This window comes from Felis catus, chromosome B1 (assembly GCF_018350175.1).
Source record: "Felis catus isolate Fca126 chromosome B1, F.catus_Fca126_mat1.0, whole genome shotgun sequence".
NCBI classification, from domain to species: domain Eukaryota; kingdom Metazoa; phylum Chordata; class Mammalia; order Carnivora; family Felidae; genus Felis; species Felis catus.
Genome location: NC_058371.1, coordinates 80,655,606 through 80,677,022, shown reverse-complemented (window position 1 = coordinate 80,677,022; position 21,417 = coordinate 80,655,606). Strand labels below are relative to the sequence as shown.

The 21,417-nt window shown below is 37.7% G+C and overlaps 1 protein-coding gene across 9 annotated transcripts in view; it reads right to left on the bottom strand.

Annotated features, from left to right (window-relative positions):
* SLC10A7 (solute carrier family 10 member 7) overlaps positions 1–21,417 on the bottom strand; it is a 256,637-nt gene that overhangs the window by 206,096 nt on the left and 29,124 nt on the right. The window contains exon 5 of one of the 9 annotated variants that reach the window (XM_045055794.1): positions 3,308–6,010. The exons of 7 other annotated variants lie outside the window; for them this stretch is intronic. In XM_045055794.1, coding sequence (XP_044911729.1) covers positions 5,897–6,010 — 114 coding nt within the window. In that variant the 3' untranslated portion in view covers positions 3,308–5,896. Of the gene's footprint in view, positions 1–3,307; positions 6,011–14,872; positions 15,555–21,417 lie in introns of those variants that run through there. One more of the 9 variants, XM_045055795.1, reaches the window with a different exon arrangement.

Below are 21,417 nucleotides of genomic sequence, written 5' to 3'. Positions count from 1 at the left end.
TGTTTGCAGGGGGATTGACTTATTGCCTTTTAACTTTTGGAAGTCTGGTTGTCTAAAAGCCATATCGCTTCAGTAGGCAGGAAATGAGACTGAAAACCAAATTTCAAACACCAAAGCTCAGGTTGGTAAAGCTAACTGCTTGGTCATCAGTTGTCTAAAGCATTTTTTCTCCATCGATACAGAGGACTAGAGGTGTGGGGGAAGATCTAAATGGCTGTCATCACTATTTCTCAAGGGGACAAAGGTCGGGGAGATCCTACACCGGTGTCTTTGTGAAACGTGGGGTTTTTATATTCGAATCCAAGCATGTTCTAAGGTTCCCTCAAAGCATAAGCCTTTGTGTGCACCGATCCCCTCATGAGGAGAGTGTGTGGGTTGCTACAACTGGCTAAAAGAGTAGAGAATCACAACAGATATGGCAAAATTATTTTTTAATCTCTAATTATCACTGAAAACTTCAAAAAAAGAGCTGGCCGATTTGTATGCTTTTTACTGTTTGCATATATGAAAGTGTGTTTTATTTTCATGCTGCCCGGTTCCTGGAGTCTGTGGTTTACTCTATGTGTGGTTTTCTTCCCAAGCTACAACACCTATCAAATACGGAAAAGCCAAGGGGTATATTCCACTAAAAAGATATGTATACATTACACAAGATGATCTTTAAAACATCATAAAGAGATGTTTGAAATTATAATTTGCTTCAGTGAATTAAATGCAGTGGTCTCATTCCTTGATAAAACTTCCCCTTAAAAAGGTTACAAAGAAAAGGCATAATTTGACATTTATGGGGTAAAAAGTACTTTTTAAAGTATTCCAAATAATGCTGTCTAAAAGAGCACAAGATTGGGGTGCCTGGGTGGCTCAGTCAATTAAGTGCTGGACTTCAGCTCAGCTCAGGTCACGATCTCAAGGTTTGTGGGTTCAAGCCCCGCATGGGGCTCTGTGCTGACAGCTCAGAGCCTGGAGCCTACTTCAGTTTCTGTTTCTCTCTCTCTCTCTCTCTGCCGCTCCCCCGCTCCTGATTGCTCACGCTCTCTCTCTCTCTCAAAAATAAATAAACATTAAAAAAAAAATTTTAAAGAGCACAGGGCTACCAATTTGGCTAGGGAAACATTTTCTACTGATCATGTATTTCTTTAGAAAAAATGAGTTTCTAGAAATGTTGTGTTTTGGTTTTTTAATGGCTATTTTAATAAAAAATGAATCCTCTGGTCAAACAAAAGTGCATTTATCTAACATTTCTATGAATTTTAAATGTTAGGAAACTAATACTATTAGTTAAGCCAACCAACCTGATGTGCTTCATGTTCACTCTAATAATTAAGTAAAACTTAAGTATCAAAGGCCATATCTGCACATGGCACTGGCTTTCACTGCCAAAGTTACCTCTGTTACCTTAGCATTAACAGTCTGTGCATTAGGGTAAGAGATGATGGTGACCATTCTGCAACCTGTCAGCTCTTTGGTTTACTTCCATACATACCAGACAGGGTTTTACTCAAGGTAAATGCCCTCATCATGAACAAATTTGTTTGCTCTTTACCAAACAACCATGGGGAAAATTCAAATAAAAGAGGAAAAAAGAAAAAACCTAATTTTTTTTTTTACTGTGAGCCAATCTTAGCTGTTTAATGTTCTCTAAATAATACACTATAATATATGTTGATGGAAGAGAAAATACAAAATACTAAACTCAATAATAAATATTAATGCTTATATAAGTGTTAAACAGCAAAATTATACACATCCCCTTCTTGATCTTTTGGGGATTCCAGAGGCTCTTTATTCTTCATAAATTCTTACATTTTGACAAAATGTAATGCATCTTCCAAGTCATTAAATACAGAAACTTGATTTTTGATTAAAAAACAATAAACAACAGCCATGTAGTGACAGGATAAATGGTAGCCTAGACTTTACTATTTTAATTCCTTTAAGGCGTAAGCTTCCAGGGTGAACAAAAGAAAAGCATTTATATAAAATAGAAATCTAGCCATTCCATTAGTAAGAACTTGACTGTAACTTAAACAGTAACTCATATGGCTAGAATAACTCAGTCTATGAAGGAGAAAGAAATGAGGGACAGAATTGTAGTATCATTTCTAGCATGAACAATTCAACTTGAGATGAGGTTAAAATTTAAAACAGAAAAAATATATAAATGAAGGAACATGTTATTTTAAATGTAAGTGGGAATAAATAGAGATAGAAAATGGTGTGAAAGAATCCATAGTTATGTTTAAGTATGATAAATCAATTTCTAAAGCTGCCCCCTGCCCTCCCCACAGCAGTTTTTTAAGGCTGGATGTTCCTGTATTTGAAATACAGCACATCTTCAATTTGACTCCACTAGCACATTCCCTACCCTCCAGAGAATTACCTAGAAAGGACACCCTCTTCTCCCTATGGAAAACTATTTGATTCTTAAGGATTTTATCTACCTGGTTCAATTTGGTAGTGCAGATATGGCTTCAGAAATGGTCTGCAGCTGGTGTATTTTGACATTTCTGCTACGGATAAGATTAAGTATGAAATATCAAAATTACACGTTAAAATAGATGCCATTTTACTTTGTTTCTTCCTGAATAGCCCTTCAGCTGTTGAGGCACATACATTTTTCCCCAGGCAAAATCCCCAGGCTAAAATAACTAAGCCTCATATCTTCAGGAAACCCAGCTTCCCAAACATTATTCTGAGGTATCTGATTATCTATTGGCTGTCGTTTCATTCTATATTTAATCATGTAAATCTTACCTGAAAAAGAAAAAGGACTCCACTTAAAACACTTCTGCCAACTGCTCACATTGGATACAATCAATGACAATGCTTAATTTTCTATTACTTCTTTTCAAGATGTTGTCCTTTATTTTAACCATAGAGTTAGAAGTCACAAGGATTCAAGATCATTTTTGTACTCAAAACATAACTTTGTTTCCAGAACTGCCGGCTTGAGCAGTGTGCTACCAGTCATTTGCCACTGGGGAAAGGACTCTCCCATCTGCTAGGATCTAATCCTATCACTTTGCGGCCTCAGACTCTCAGGCAATTTAGAGCCAAAGACCACCATTGGAAACAGTGACAGATGATCCAAGGGTTATTTCTACAAACCTCAGATGAGGATAAATGTTACTTTAAAAGTAAAGAAATTTAGGGGCACCTGGGTGGCTCAGTCGGTTAAGCATCCAACTTCGGCTCAGGTCACGATCTCACGGTTCGTGGGTTCGAGCCCCGCATCAGGCTCTGTGCTGACAGCTCAGAGCCTGGAGCCTGTTTCAAATTCTGTGTCTCCCTCTCTCTCTCTGCCCCTCCCCCACTCGTGCTCTGTCTCCCTCTGTCTCAAAAATAAACAAACATTAAAAACATTTAAAAAAAATAAAGAAATTTAGGAAACAAGTTAAAAAGGTAAGTAAGTAAGCAGGTCTTAAGATCTTTCAAACCATTGCAGATTAAAAACAAATGTTTAAGACCATATGCTTAACTTCAAAGCTTTTAAAATTAAGAGAAATTAAAATGCATATTGAGTCATCACATTCTAACAAAGCCAACTTGATTTATATTGCGAGCATTTTTATTTAGCACATAATTCTATCACAAAAAGTTTATAGATTATTACCTCAATACCCACTCAAGTACTAAATCATTACACATTAAGTTATTAAAAGAATTTTAAAAAGAGAGCTTAATTGCCTGTTCTTACAACTTTGCTCTTATTTCATATCAGAACCCACCCTGGAAGGCTATCGGCAGACTACTGAAACACAATTAAGAACTAAAAGATGAAGAATAGAGAAAATATGACAGGGCAGAGGTGGAGGTAATCTACAAAGAAATCTATGAGTAAGGAAGGTAGAGTGAATGAAGAAAAAGCAGGAACTAGAAAACCAACACTCTTCACCTCCTTAAATTTGGTAATGCTTATTTTTTCAAGCATAATTCAACATTTCTCTGTACACAGTGTTGAGGGAGAGATGCCCCAAAAGATGATACTCACAGTAATGGCCCATAACGTAAATGGGAGGGGAGGAAGAAGAGGGGGAAGGGGGAAGAGGATCAGTAGTCAATGAAGCGACTCAAGATGAATACATTAACATGACCAGCAACATTGGCAACTTCTGAAAGATTTAAAAAAAAAAAAATTAAAAGAGTTCCTTTTGGTCTTCTCCTTAGCAAATCCCCATTTTAAATGTGTATACATACACAAGCATGTGTGTCTTGGGGGTGAGGTGGGAAGGGGAGGAAATGAGGACTTCCTTGAAAGGAAGAAACAAGAACAGCCCCCTGAACCACAACAGAATGGAATGTTCCTTCCATCATTGGACCTTAGTCCTGGACCCATGACTCTCATTCCTTCAAATCAAATCCTGCTATATAACCACCTCCAAGGAACTGACAATAATATTGTGATACTGGGAAGTGTTTTGTTACTCCAAATACTACTTGTTTAAAGTAAGCCAGTAACTGGAGCTTAGAAATGTTTATGGCACAGTTGTCATAACTGAACTCGATTTGCACTCAAAATAGGAAAACAAATAACCAGACTCCCCAGTGATAATAAATGGTATTGTTGACGATGGGGTAAGCAGTAACAGAAACACAGGTGTAAGGAGCGAAAGCACAGATCACCCTTTGTCACTAAAGTAACACAAATTCTGCTCTTAAAAAAAAAAAAATACAGTTGTCTCTCCAGTGCTTTGTGCAGGAAGCCAATTTTATTCTTGCTTCAATACTTAAATCTAGAAGCAAAGAGATAAATCAATTAATCCTTACAAACTGCTCCTAGGAGCTTCATTTTCCTCAAGGGGTTAAAAGAAGCCTTGACCACTACACAAAGAATATGAAATCTCTGCACTATATTGCTAACACATATCTCCAATTAGGTCTAAAGACATTTTTACAGCTTTTATGCCAAGTTTATATTACTAGATGTTAAAGAATGTGTTGTAGCACTTAAAAGCGCTAAAGCTGGCTCTTGGTAACAATGGTTTATGATTATATCTCAAGGAAAGCAGGAATAAGGCTTTTACACGATTTTGTTGTTACACGATGATGTTGAACGGAAACAAAAACAAGTGGCAAGGCCAACCAGAATCTTTTGTTCTCTATTTTGATACTGTCATCTAGAGGCTAACACATCAAAAGTTATAATTAGATGTTTCCCCATCCCTTGGAATAAATTCAGCTAAAAGCTTTCAGAGGCTTTAGGATTAAAACAAACTCAAAAGAGCAAATGTATTCATATTTTCCAAATTTGTCTGCGTCTAAACAATGTAAAATTGTATCTATAAAGCAAACAGGTAAAGGATAGCAAGAACGTTTAATTAGCATTTCATTATAATACCAATGTGAAAAGAAAGAGGTCAACTATTAATAAGGTACAGATTTCCCACCACTGGGATTTATCCTGAATTCATTTTAAGACCAGGAAGCTGTGATCTAAAAATCTCCACTCTAAAGCAGTTAAAAGTTGAAATAATTGTACTTTTAAAAGTAAGGCTTAGAGCTTTAAGAAGAGCTCTTCACACATTAAAACATGTAGCTCCTGACTATTAATTTGTAATTTTAACCTAGAACCATAATGCCACTCATTTCATGATAAATGATGATACACTGGACAGCATATCTATTTTGGATAAGAATAACAGTACTTAGAGATTTCAATCAAGCACATAGTTTCCTTTTCATTTCTCTTTTTTGATATGTATACTTCTCAAAACCACACAAAAGAACACATATCAAAAAAGAAATATACTCACTAAAATTTAAGGTTACGCCAACAAAAGGGTTAATTAGAGAAACAAATTTTCTCAGACTGTTAATAATGGGAATGACACATATTATGTGCCCATAAGTAATTCTCAGGTATCTTTGATCTTCAGCCCCACGCGGTTTCTGTTGCCTACCGTAGCCTGGCCTCTGGGACTCTCTCAGAACCAGACATCTGGCTACTTTGTTGTTTTAGACTAATCTCCTCCCAGGAGAGCTCAAGAAATGACACCAGGCAAGGAGGGTCCTGGCAAGGGAAAAAACATTATGGTATTAGGCAGATTTTTTTTTTTTTCAAGTGGACGAGAGTATCAAAATTGTCTTCAAATTTCTACAGGGGTCTTAGAAGCTCTTCTGTTCTGTGGTTTTACTCTGGCGTAATTTTAATAGGATATAAATATTGTATCTGTATGGCCTATCAACTATCTTTAAGAACTCACTGAATGCGAATCATAGATTATTACAATGTGTAGGAGAAAGTTGTGGGGAAAAATACAAATCAGATTAATTCTTCACCCATCTGTTAGGGTTGGGTGATGACTAATAAAACAAAGATTTTAATTGTCAGCTGAAGGGTTACACCAAAATAGCGGGATGATGTCTAAGATTTGCAAATACAGCTGCATACCTCCCATTAGGCCAACTCCCTATCATATTTCTTCTTTTAATTGGGATTTTTTGAAAGAATCATACCAGCTACCAATCTACCAGAAAGGTTTTATTGAAGCATACCTCTATAAAGTGGCTCTGAGGAAACCAAGAGGGAGCAAGCAGTGATACAAGTTTAAAAAACAAAACAAACAAACAAAAAACAAAACACTTAAGTCAAGGACAAATGTTATTTTTGAAACAACAAAGATCATCAATATTTTCCCCAAGGCAAGAAATAATCATCAACATCTTAATTCCTTTTTTAGGGATTATTATTCAATCCTAAAAATCTGTACATTCTGAGAAAGAAAAACTAATTTACTATTTGTTACACACATAGAATATAAGCCAAGTGGGATAACCGCTTCATCTGTGAACTTTAACATTTTATCCTAAAATCACATTTTATCTATTTCTAATATATTCAGATAACACGTGAAATCAAATGGTACACTACAATATGACATTTATGTTCTTACATAGGATGACAGGAAACTCACCAGATTAGCTAAAATATCTAACATATTCATCTCATATGGCATATCTGTTAACATAAAGCCCTTGTTTTATGTTTCAATGGTCGTTATAATATCAAAAATACCAAACTATACAGTGACTTCTACCTTGGACTGTATTGCATAAACTAATGATTCAAATACCCTATTTTATCATAACACTATCTACTCTGTTAACGTTCACTGTAATTACCACGACCAATGAAAATTTTCAGAAGATGACGTAAAAAAGACAATCCTGTGCAATAATAATTCATTTATGCTGAAATAATTCCCTAAGTAAAGAAAAACAATATATCAGTGTGGAATAAGCAAGTCAAAAGGAGACAAATACTGTATGATTCCAATTGTATGAGGTTTCTTTCTTGAGGGGTCAAATTCATGGATATGGAAAATGAGAAAGGGGGTTGCCACGGGCTGGGGAGAGGGAGGAATAGGGAGTTTTTATTTAATGAGTACGGAGTTTTATTTTGGGAAGATGAAAGAGTTCTGGAGATGTATGGTGGTGATGATTACACAACAATGTAAACTGTAGTGTCAATGAGCTATACACTTAAAAATGGTTAAAATGGTATGTTTTATGTGAGGTGTATTTCACCATGTTTTTTTCTTAATTACATTAGCTTCAAAATAATACGTAAACTCAAAGATAATGAAAAATCTGAGCTCATTTATTTTGAATATCTGTCCTTGACAAAAGATGCATAAAGTTTATAAGAAGCATTACCAACCACACTTTACTGTATGTATTCTTATCACCGTCACTCAAGAAACAACAAAAAAAGCACAAAATCAGTCTCGAATACATTAGCAAAAAGGATTCAAGACAGAATATTTCCAAAAATTCCCCTAAGTGTCTAGAGTTTTGTACTTAGCATTAGGAATACTGCTGCTAAATAACAAAACTATTTCTCAGTATTAATCCGCATTTCCAAAAGAATCAAAAGAGGTAAAATATTCAAGACAATCATTGAGCTATTTTTTATAATACTGCATGTTATTAAGTTATAATGGACCCAGGAATCACTTTAGCTCTTCAAGTGGCTTCTAAATATATTATTTTGAAATACATTCAGTGTAGCTCCAGTATTAAGTGTACTTTATTATATCCCATTATTTGAAAATTATATATTTTACATCAATTGTGATCAAGTTTAGTTGCAGACAAAAAACTACTCCAAATAACAATGCTTATACAAGAGAGGTATGCTTGTAAAAGAAGCCTGGACGTAGGCAACCCAGGATATGGCAACGCCATAGTCAAAAGAACCCAGAATCCTGTTCTTGATGCTCCACTATCATTAGCAGCCTGTCTCTCAATCTTAAGACTGCTCTTGAAGCCGTCGCCATCAGGTCAACATTCCAGTAAGCAGAGAGAGGAAGGAAAAATGAAGGCTGCACCACCCACTTTTAAGGAGACATCTTGAATGTGATATGCAATACTTCCATTTACATTTCACTGGCCAGAATTTAGTTACATGGCCATTGGAACACCACAAATTCTAGTAAATACAGTGTTTAGCTGAGTGGCAGTGTGCCCAGCTGAAAGGTTCTGCTCTAAAGAAGGAGGGAGTATAGATATTAGAAAGCAATCAGGGGTGTATGATACATATATTAACCAGCATAGTCACTTAATCAATACAGTTTTTTTAAGAGAAAAAAATCATTATTATTGGTATCTAATTAGTATAATTTATACAAAAGAATGGGAGTTGTTAAAAAAAATCACCAAAAATTCAACAAAATAAGACATTTAAAGTTGGGTCAATTTGAGAAAATAATATTCAATTAGACAGATACAGGAAATCAATTCATTTCCTTGCAACGTACTTTATTTCCTTTACTTCCTTGAGTATGAATTGAGCACTTATGAAATAAAAAAATTGGGCAGATTCTCCAAATTAGCTAATATTCTGTGTTAACTTAGACTGAGTCAATGCAAAAACAGAATACAACTTTAGTATGGATTGAGGTAAATGGTCTTCCGCCATCCCACCCCCAACCTTTGTCATGACTGGCAGGGTAGGGGGTTAATGTCAGAAAAGAAGCCAAAGGGTGAAAATCAGGATAACCAAACCAACATCCCCCAAGACCCTCACACCTAGACCAAATGGAGAATTATTTCTACAGAATCATACGAGATGGAGTTTAAAGAGATTATATGATTTGACTCTGACTGGAGATTTTAGAGAGTTATAGTTATAGCTCAAGGTCCTCTCAGGCGGCCATCCATCTCCTTGACTTCTGCAATTTCCAAATAAAGCTGCAGTGATTCATTTTGAGAAGGCTTTGGAAGCAGCACTTTAAAGAGTAGGTAGTTGCCTAGAAGGAAGACCTGAGGGTACATGACACCAGCAGGCTTTGGGATGGGCCTTGTGGTCACAGCTAAGCAGAGTCACACATCAGTTGCACACCCCACAGGAAGCTTCCTAACATCTTGGTGCTGAGGGCAGAAGGAGTCCCGTGGACCCTGCGAACACCTGCTGTACACAGAGCCAGGGTAGAAGGCAATCGCCTGTCATAGAGGACCTTCAGAGGCTACGATTGCCAGAGCAGATGGATGAACCCTGACAGCTTCTGGAAGAAGAGATAGTGCCAGGGATGTGCATGCCTCTGTCATTAGAAGGCCAAGTTAAGGATTTGGAAACCTGAGATGTCCTGCTCTAGGCTGAAATACAGTTATGCCCCAAGGAAGAAACCCCACATTAAGAGACGACACTGAAGACAGTGACAATAACAAAGGTGCCAGGGGATCATGCAGAAACCTACTAAAGGGTCCAGTTTGGTTAAGACTTAGTGGAGGAACTGAAATTCACCAGAAAAAAAAGAGGGAGAGACAATGATGAAAGATAAATAGGAAAAGGACAGGAACGAGAGAGGGGAAAGTTCAAAAGATAAAGACATAGATCTTAAAAATATAAAGACAAAAGTGAAGAAGCTTTAAAAAAATCAAGTAGACTATCATAGTACTCTCTCTTCTCTCTTCCCAGCCTTTTGAGGCAAAAAGAAATAAGTGAAGCAATTTAGGCAAGGAAGAGAGAAAACACTAAATGTTTTTTCAAGTATCATGTTAAAACTATGGGTTTCTAAACCAAGGTGGAATATATCACATTTAACTCCTAACTCCCAGAGTAGTAACACAACATACAATAAGACAATTCAATACCTAACTCAATTAACTATATCAAATAGACTTTCTAATCAACAATTTTTTTAAAAGCCAGTCATCTAATAGCATCATCTAATAGCAGTAACCTAATAACAAAGTAACTGTAATGGTTTGTAATTTGCAAAGCATGTTCACATATGTTAATTTAATCATTTCCCCAGTTAGCACTAAACAACATGTATCTACCGCCAGGAAATATTTTACATAACCTAATCAATAGTATGGATTTAGGGAGGAAAGTAGGTATGTACTAATAGGGTTTCTAACATTGAAGTTAATTTGTTATTTTTATTTCAATAACATTTAAAGAAAAAACATCTACACTGTGTCTTACAGTTTCAGATACCAGCTAGAAGGGAATATTGGTGGCTGTGTTCCTGGGGGGGATTGGCTTCCTGGTGGTAAAGGTTGGATCTGTGGTACCAAAACAATTTCGAAAGCCTTCTCGTGTTTGAAGAACAGAAGGAAATCTCAGATTTGCTATCACCTTCTCATCCAGTAGGGAATGGAAACTGCTGAGATATATTTGAAGATTTTCTCTGTGACTATGGCAGTGGTGATTTTTTCTTTTAACTCTACAGCTGCCATGATGCGTACAGGTTTGGCCTACCTGTGCCACAGACCCACCCACACCATCAGTGTGGTTTCCGGTTTTTCCGTTCAGATTTTGTATCCATGGGCACAGCAAAGTGGCAATTCTGCCACCAGGTCACTGTAAGGAAGCAACATTTGCAGTGCAATTGTCAGTCGTGATGCGACCGCATCCTCACTCAGCCTGCATTCCTGCTCCCACATGCAGGTAACAAACTGTGCTGCGTCAGCCAGATCACTGGGACAGGATTTGTGAGCAGCATCCCTTCCAGCTTGGATCTTAGAACAAGTTTACCTTCACCTCACTCGGAAGCACTTTCAAACAATTTCCTAACCGGTGGGAGAGCACTTGAAAGCGGATCACTTCCAAGGACCACCTTTCCAACCAGAATTTGTGGGCCTGGCTCAAACCCTAGGGACCTCTCCAGCCCCCTGCTGACTGACCCCACCTACTCATTCACACTCACTTGTTGCTTATGCTCCTGCCAATTTCCCCCATTTCATTACCAATCTCTGTGAAGGCAGACTACCGCTGGATTCTCTTTGTACTCTACCTCCCCGCTCCTCAAAATATTAGTTCAGTGCTCTGTAAATTGCAAGTGTTCGATAATGTGTTTCAAGTTAATAGTGCATTGACATTCCATCTCCCAGAACAATTTCAAACCGTCCACCTGTAATGAAGAGCCAGCATAAGATCCAGGTGTTCCTTCCTGGAGTTCTGTTGTTTTTGCTTGAGATATTGTATGATGGGATGAAAGCGGCCTGGAGAAGGAGTCCATACTTTCCAACTGTGTGACTTTAGTCAAGGCACCTTACCTATAAATCCTAATTTGACCAGCTACAAATATCAGGGTAATATATTACCAGTCTTATCTACTTCGTACAATTGTTAGGAAGTTCAAAAGAGAAAATACACGTAAAGGTATTTCAAAAAATATGCAAAATAATTTAACTGTATTTATCACAATAGAAGATGACCTAAAGAAGTATTCTTACATATATTTTAATTGTTTACACTGAAACTTCCAGAGAGAAAAAAATCACTATTTTTTTTAAGGAAAAGAATTTTTTACCACATCATTCGTGCCAAACAAAAACATTTATCAAGTACCTATGAAGGTCTTCTAGTGTCAAAATCATTTTTCCCACATGAGATTTTTATTTGACTAGATAGTTTAAGACCATCCAAAATAAGAAAGGGAAAAAAAACACACTCAAGGTCCCATTCAGTTACTAAAATGTCTGTGTACATTTTTCATCTCTGAACTGATCTGAAAATACAAGATCAACCTTATAGAAGTCTTTTTTATGTCCTTCTAAACATCATGCCCACCATTTTGGAGGTTGCCACCATCTAAGTGGCTGTGGCTGCTGATGTTTAGATGAAGCAGAATAGTTGTGAATAACTGGGAGAAGTAAAAATATTGCAAGACATTGCCAATTAGGTATCTTGATTTTTCTATAAAACTGTATGATATTTACACAAATTTATTTAATACAGGATGAAGTAAAACAAGATATGAATTACTGCTTTAATAAGACATATTTAAATCAAGACCTGGATAGGGCTAGATTTAAACACATTCCTTCAAAAATATTAATCAATTCAAATAGATTTACTATGCCCCTGACATATGCCGAGTGCTGCACTGGACACAGAGGATACAGCTGTGAATAAGAAATATTCACAAACACTGTTTGCCATCAAATGGAAGCCTCGGTGAGATACACAGACCTTTGCTGTGCTGCCCATGCCTGGATGGGGTACCCACCACAGGGCCCTGGCAGAGATGGGAAAGCATTCTGAAGGGAGACCTCCTGTCAAGTAGAAACATCAATGCCTACACAACTTCGTAGGGATTATTTTTTCTGCAACTATGGCTTTTGAGTCTACTTATAGGTCAACCTTTATTTTTCTCACCTAGGTAGCACAGGCACTAAGCCACATATAGAGGGAGACCTTTGAGTGCCATCTGTCCTAGCTCCAGTGTTAATTGAGGGACTGGCAGAAAAGGGAAAGATAGGCACATAGACACGGAAAGCAGAGCACCTGGTTTACAATCACAGCTCTTCTTTTGGGCTACACAATGCTGGGCAAGTTTCTGTATCTCTTTTTGTGCCAGTTTCCTCATCTACAAAATAGGAATAATAGTACCTAACTCCAAAGGCTGTTAAAAGGATTAAGGGAATTAATGCATGTAAAGCACTGAGGCCAAGGACTGACATATACCAAGGGCTATAAAAGCACTGGCTATTATTATTTTGATGACAAGAGCCTACTGTGATCTCAGTGGTCTCTTACTGGGTGGGTTAGCAGCTAGCTAAATCCACTCAGGGCACAGGAATTGCCCACAAAAGTTAACAGTGCTTACTGGACTGTGCACTGTTACAGTCCTGAGTCATTCCATCATCCTGCTGTGCCCTTTTTATTCACCCACGTCAGAAATAAGGAAAATGCAGAACAAAGCTAGTATTTCTTCACATCCCTAAAAGGCTTTGTAAAAAAACCTGAGGTTTGTTGGGATGAGCCCTGAATGTTGTATGTAAGCCAATTTGACAATAAATTATATTTTAAAAAATTATTTTGAAGTAAAAACAAAACAAAACAAAAAACTGAGATTAGGCTCCTTCCAACCAGTAAAAGGCTCTTTTATTTAGCGAACAAGCTTCTAACTCAATTAACTTCTTTCCTCTTTCTCTATTGATAATCAATTTATAATGAATTGGGCCCAAAGTTCTAAAACTTCATCAACCATAGGCAAACTGTTTTTAAAGTAGACTTTTTTGGGGGGCACATGGGTGGCTCAGTGGGTTAAGCAAGATGGCAAGTGGGTTAAGCCTGACTTTGGCTCAGGTCATGATCTCACGGTTCATGAGTTCTAGCCCTGCATTGGGCTCTCCACTTACAGTGCAGAACCTGCTTCAGATCCTCTCTCTCTCTCCCTCTCTCTCTGCGCCTCCTCCACTCATACTCTCTCAAAAATAAATAAAAATTAAAATTAAAAAAAGTAGGCTCTTTTTTTAGCCCTCAGAAGTATTTCAGGTGTGCCTGGGTGGCTCAGTCAGTTGAGTGTTCAAGTCTTGATTTGGGCTCAGGTCATGATCCTAGGGGTCATGAGATCAAGCCCTGTGTCGGGCTCTGCACTGAGCGTGGAGCCTGTTTAAGATTCATTCTCTCTCTCTCCCTCGGCCCCTCACTCATGCTGTCTCTCTGAAATAAACAAAATTTTTAAAAAAGCATTTCAAACATAATTTGAAAATGAAAACTTTTTAAATAGAACTACATAATTCCTCCAACAAAAATTCTATCTTTGGTTATTCACTAAAAATGATGATATCAAACCAACAGAATTCATGTCTTTTTATAGACTACTTGAGCATATGTAGATTTTTTTTTTTAATGTTTATTTATTTTTGAGACAGAGAGAGACAGAGCATGAATGGGGGAGGGGCAGAGAGAGAGAGGGAGACACAGAATCGGAAGCAGGTTCCAAGCCATCAGCCCAGAGCCTGATGCGGGGCTCGAACTCACGAACCATGAGATCGTGACCCGAGCTGAAGTCGGACGCTCAACTGACTGAGCCACCCAGGCGCCCCTAGGTAGATTTTTTTAAATTTTAATGCCAGCTCTCATTTTTCATGTGAAAATGTAATATGTACTCCACCTTTAATGGCAAGTGTGCAAACACAGAGCAGAGCAGTTGGTAGTTAAAACTGAGGAACTGGAAATATCGTACTTCGGAGGAACAAAAACAATAAATGCATGCCAGTAACTGCAGATCACAAATGTAATAAGTATTTATGATGGCTCATTTTGATAAGGACTCAATGTAAACTCCAGTGAGAGTTAAGGCATATCAGTCCCTGTTGTCCCTGAAAATGGGAGCCATAAAATCGAAGAGCATTTTTCATAGGCTAACTCATTATGCATTAAAAAAATATTAGTATGTATAAATATATAAATATGCTTTACCTCATACAGTTAATTTCTCAGACTGTTTTTTGGAATTAAACTATCACGGTCTGCCTATTTGAGAAAGTGTACCATTTGCAAAGCAGTGTGAACTTAATGTAATTGTAATTAGATGAGAACTTTGTAATCCCACTGTCTCAGAGTCCATGTCTGAAGGATCATTAAATAAGAAACACTATGGGGCATCAACTGAAAACTTCCCACAATAAGTTCTCTCAACAAAATTTAAAATTTATTTGCATTAATGACAAAATATGACTAATCTAGACAGAATATTGTCCAAGTCTATCCCACTTTATTCTGGCACAGTAAGTTTATGAAAAGATCCTTGAAGGAGAGACTGAACACAAACTTATGGAAATTACTGTCATGGAAGTGACTTCATCATTACTCTGAACAACTTTGTCGGGACCGTTGTATGACTGTGATAGAACTAGAGTCATTCTCTAGCTTCCCCAAATGCTCCTTTGCCATTGTTATTATGGATACTCTTGTACAGCATTAAAGGGATCAGAGAAAAGCAGTTCCTGAAAATGAACCTCAAAAATTGGTTGGAGAGCCAAATACAAGCAAAACTATCTGATAAAGCGTGAATGTCATGACAGAGACACAAAGGAAGTACCAGGGAAGGCAGGAAAGATTAATTCTGACTAGGCGGCTGCAAAGGCTTGCCTTCTGCGAAGGGAAGTGGTATTTGACTTAGGCCTTGACTGATGAGTAGGACTTCATCTGGTAGCTAGGCGGATGAAGAGGTGTGTTCTCCAGGAGCGGACTGCTCAAATGAGCTGACCACAAATGGCAGAAGAATTGATCAGGAACACAAAGTCCCCAAGCGGTCTGAGGGCCAACACCAAAGGAGCCTTCTGCAAGTAACAGTCAGCCAGGAATCCCCCTGGGAATAAACCAAAGGCCAATAAGTCTGTCCAGAGGATCAGAAGAGCTGACTCAAGAGGAAATAGGATGGCAGCTTTCCACTACAGGTTAGGATAGTATTTTTCAAACTGTAGTTCACAAAATCAGTTTAGTGAATACTGACTGGCATTTTCTTTCCAAAATAGAAGAGGAGAAAAGAAAAGGAAGGAAAGGAAAGGAGAAAGGTGGAAGGAAGTGGGGAGAGGGGAAATGAGAAGAGAAAGTAAATTATACATAGAGTAACTATACTTTAGAAACTTCTCAGTTTCTATCTGTGGGTTGTAATTTTTTTAAAAAATTGAAAATCACTCGTTTAGAGGGCCCTGCAAGTCCAATATCTTATCACTTGATTAGAATGCAGCTCAGTCCCACTCAATATATTCAGACCATTAGTTTGGACCCAAGTGTTCTTGGTCATGAATAATCTGCTTGAAAAATCGTATTGCACTAAGAAGAATGTTCTCATTAGGTACTTAGGAGACACAATCTGATATCTTCATAATGCAAGTAAAGTTTAAAAGGATAATTTTCAAAGTTTGTAGCAATGCAGGAAAGATTAAGCTTGGTTCCTTTAGTCTGATAGATGCTGAATATTCCCATATGAAAGATACATGTATAATACCATCCTGTTTCATAAAGCATATATTCTCATAAGGAAAGTTAAGCTGAGAAAGCATGAAGATCTACAATTAATGCAATACAGTTAATCATATTTCACCAACAAGCAAACAGCTTAAAATAACAGATTACCTCCTGTCACTTAAATAGGTCCTTTTAGCATAAATATAGACAACAAACCGATGGCTGCCAGAAGGGAAGGTGATAGGATGGGGAAAATGGGTGAAGGGGAATGAGAGGTACAGGCTTCCAGTTATGGAATGAATAAGTCACAGGGTTGAAAAGCACAGCACAGGGAATATAGACAGTGGTATCATCATAAAGTTGTATGATGACAGATGGTAGCTACATTGGTGGTGAGCACAGCATAACATATAGACTTGTCCAGCCACTATGTTGTACACCTGAAATTAATGTAACATTGTGTGTCAACTATATTGTAATTTAAAAATTTATAAATAACTCAAATATATACGTCCTTTTCTTTTTCTTCCCCAAAGTATTTTCATCTAAAACAACTCTGTCACCTGATACTAATGTTACAGTGTGTGCTAACTGGAATTTAAATAAAAACTTGGAGAAAAAAATAAATAGATATAGATAGATATGTATAAATAGATACAGATTTATTGTAGATAAATACATAGACCTATCAGCCCTATTTATACACAATCAATTAAAAAGCTAAAAAAGAGAATACCCAAGATCACAGAGCTGGTTAAGGACAAGGCCAAGGGAAGAAGCTAAGTCTTCTCACATCCAACTTATTGATAGTTTTGAAACTCCATGGTTTAACAAATTATTGGGAGCAAGTATCCTATTTCCGGTAGCAACAACTTCATAAGTATATACAAATACATGAGTAACTGGAATGTAGTCAATGCACAGTAAGCCACAGAACCTGAAAAATGTACACACCCACAATCTGGAAATAAAGGTAAAAATAATCAAATTTTCTATAATAAGACAAATACAAATATTAATCAAATTAGATTAGCTAACAAAGAACTTGTGCGTTGTTTAAACTAGTGTTTCTTCATGATCACTAATAAACTCAGGGTATTTCCTGAGAAAGTTTGATAATTAAAATGTAATTAATTCAAATAAACCAAATTGCTGAAAAATGTTTTAGGTTGGTCCTAATATATGCAGACATTCTGATACTGAAAAAGAATTAGATAACAGATTTTCAATGTTTATGTAGAACTGTTCAAGGGAGACATGGTACCTGATTGTTCTTGTGGTTGGTTGGTTTGTTGACTTGGAACAGAACCAGGGTGGTTTTCCAGACTTTAGAGAAATATCCTGCAAATCTGTTCAACCCCCTTTATCTGGTTCTAAATTCCCAAAGCAGGGCAGCTGGGTGGTTCAGTCGGTTAAGCAACTGACTCTTGGTTTCGACCCAGGTCATGATCTCATGGTTTGTGAGTTCAAGCCCCACATCAGGCTCCACTGTGACAGCATGAAGCCACCTTGGGATTCTCTGTCTCACTCTCTCTTTGCCCCTCCCCAACTTTTTCTCTCTGTCTCTCTCAAAATAAATAAATACACTTAAAAAAATTTTTTAAGTAAAAAATAAATTCCCAAAGCAATCTTTCTACTACTACTATGTTTCCCCATTCCTTTTCATTCCCCGAAGGGGTAATCTTAAATATCTGACTAATATTCCTGGTTATGGTAAGAAACATTTATATAAAAATATTGAAGACCTATAATATAAACTAATACAAAGTAATAAACTGGGATTATACAGTTTATTAAATTTATTTACACACTCACCATCTTATAAATTTAAACACTAGCCATCTTATATTGCAATTTACTGTTTATGTTTTATATCACTTACTCAACTGAAAATTCTATGAAGGTACTATATATATAAAAAGCTATAGCAAGCACTCAACATATATATTTTTAATGAATGAGTGAAGTGAGTGAATAAGTAAACTCAGGCGATCAAATTCTTGAGAAAGCAATGATAACTAGGTGACCCCATCAGTGACAAAATCATCATCATCTACAATGATGATGCCGATGCTTGCTTGATATGCTCCTGAACAATTTATGAGTACTTCTACATACGATTTCATAAGATCCTTGTACGCAATCCCATGAAATAAAGATGCAAATACTCCTCAGATGAGGAAACCAAGGCTCACAGAGAGAGGTCCCGGGCTTACCTGGTGACCACTTAGGCCACTAGGTGAATAATGGTAACAACTGCTTTGATTCCTGGGCAAGTGAATCCTTTGCTAAAGGTCAGATGGCTTAACAACACAGGGGGTGATGTTGCGCCACAGCATGTTGAGCTGGTGTTATTTAAACACTTCTCACCAAAGATCAAGACTGGTCCTTATGTCTGAGGCAGAGACAGACTGAAAGGTGGGGTTCAAAAGACTTCAGCCATGGAGAGAAGCACCCAGTTACAGGAATCCAGCAATGCTAAATAAGGTGTTCCAAGATCAGATCCCTGGAAGACCTTCCCATTAGGATGGAAAAGGAGCTAGACAAGGAGAAAAGGGATGATGAGAGACAGAGGAAGAGAAATAGGAAAGAAGAGCGTCAGGGAAGCAAAAGGAAGAGGCAAGCAGCCATGGTGTCAAAGGCTAGTTAAGTCATGGGGGACAAAAACTGAGAACTGGCCACTGAATATGGTGAACACAAATCACTGCCAACCATTAAGGAAACGCTTTTGTTTAGAGTGGGAGAATGGAAGACAATTTGAGAGGCATTAAGGGGTTAAAGGGAAGAATTCTAAGTTACACACAAACAAAATTCTGGAGAAATCTAGGCATGTTTCAAACAAGTTTTATAGCAGCTTAAAACAAACACGGTCAACTCTTTGCAGGGCTTCTAAGAATACCAACCTCACCCAGAAGATGAGACCAATGTTAAAAGGTATATACGGAAGAAGAGTAGTTAACATACAATTTCTCGCTGCTGCTGCTGCTGCTGTTGCTATCCTATTCTTTAATCTGTCAGAGAGGAAGAATGGTCACCATTTCCCAGAGAGCACAGGAGGCTGCAGGGAAATAAGTGCCCATAAGCCAGCTTGCAAGAGGGCTCAACACGGAAAGCCTTTCTCAGATATGACATTTCTCCAGGAGGCCATTAAACTTCCACTGCAAGCAAAAGCAGTAGCGGACCCCATTTAACAGAAGAGAAAGGCAAGGCACAGAAAAGCTGAGTGATTGCTGAAGCTGAGACAGTGACTGACAGGTCAGATTTCCTTCTCACTTCAAGTTGGCTCTCTGCTGATCAGATCTACTCTAAATGCCTTTATAAATGTTTCAATGAATCTTATCTTCATGCATTGGATTAGCAAGATCAACTCCCCACTGATAATGCAAAATAACCCTGAAATGTTTCATGCCTGACTGATAAGCCAGAAATTGAACTTTCTGTCTCCATTTGGACTGTGATGATCTTGATCTTTCACCTCTAGCAAAAATCTTCTCATAGCTATAATTTTAAAGTTAGTAATGAGTGCTTCATTTGCTTTCCAAGCAGACAGAAAACCTTTTTTAAACACACTCAGACTGCCATGACCTTCGTCTATGACTTAAAGAGTTCACCACACGTAATAATTTTCTTTGCTCAGGAGACATTCTTAAGTTTTCTTTGAAGAGATTTGGGCAATAGCCCCATTGATGAAATTAAACACACACACACACACACACACACACACCTTTTAACTTAATTACCTCTCTACTATACCTGAAATCAAAACTTTTCTTTAAAATGTGTTTGGAATGCTACATGACTACCAAGGAGTTCTAAAATCCCTCAACCTACTAATTAAAATATAATAAAAATGCCAACTAAATATGTTTACATTAAAAGGAGCATACCGCCTTAACCCTAAACTAGGCAAGGAACAGCCTACTGCCTAGAAGAAGCAAACACAGTCCAGATTCCTAAACTGAAGTTCTGGCTGTCTTACACAGGTGCGTGGGGCTCAGTTCACTTGGGGTGCATTTTAGGCTTTTTCTACACTAAAAAAGGAAAACAATAATCTGATAAAGTGAGCCAATACAAAGCCATTTTACTCTGTTTCACCTATTTTTGTCAGGTTTATAACATGAAATAGAGGTTTTGAATAGTGTGATATCACACTAAATGTAGGCTTTTGAAAGCAGGCCTCATTCTCCTTTTTACTCCCAGCGTCTACATAAAGTGAGTGTGGTAGCTAAAGGGTATGTCTCTCCATTGGATGGGTGCCCCGTAATGTGGGTCGAGATCCGGTAGAAGCCAGTGGCGCCAGAGGTGGAAGAATCCACCTGAGGCAGCACAAAGGAGATAGTCTATTGACTACACCACAAGGGAGTGGCAAGCAGGACAGCAGAGGAGAGGCTGTCTGCAAAGAGGCAGTGGGAGGGGGCTGCTTTTATGGAGGGAAGGTGAGGAGGTATGGCGACAGGAAATTTTCACTTTTTTGGTAACTGTGCCTAGTTGTCGGTAGCCCATTGGTCAACTAGGGCCTATGGATATTTCAGGGTGGGTCGCCTGATGGGCCTGTCTGTATTCAGCCAGGTGGTCACCATGGCCCTTTGTGCATTCCATTGCTTAAGCCTGTTTGCCTAAAAGCAGCCTCCGTAGTAGGGGCTTAACTTCTGGTTGAGTACTATACTCTATTTCTTTTTTTTTTTTTTTAATGTTTATTTATTTTTGAGAGACACCGAGTAGGGGAAGGGCAGGGGCAGAGAGAGAGGGAGACACAGAACCTGAAGCAAGATGCAGGTTCCAAGCTGTCAGCACAGAGCCCGAGGTGGGGCTCGAACTCACAAACTGCGAGATCATGACCTGAGCCAAACTCAGACACTTAACTGACTGAGCCACCCAGGCGCCCCTAATTCATAATTTTTAAAAGAAGAATCCTGAGGCCCATCTACCACACATTCTAGTTCAACAGATCCTAAGGTGGAGACAAGGATATTTTTTTTCTCCCAATCATCCACCCATAATGTTGGTATGGGTGATCTATGGAATTCACTTTGAGAAACAAAATAAATAAATAAATAAATAAATAAATAAATAAATAAACCAACATAAATAACATGCATGTAATCAGCACACTGCTTTTAGTCGTGAAGATTCCTTATTTTCATAATTCAAATTACCAGGCTTAGCCTTAAACACAGATAAGATAGAGTTTAGCATAAAATACACTCAGATCTGACAGGAAACTCCTTCCTACCCTGCCCTGATTTTTATTTACTATGATT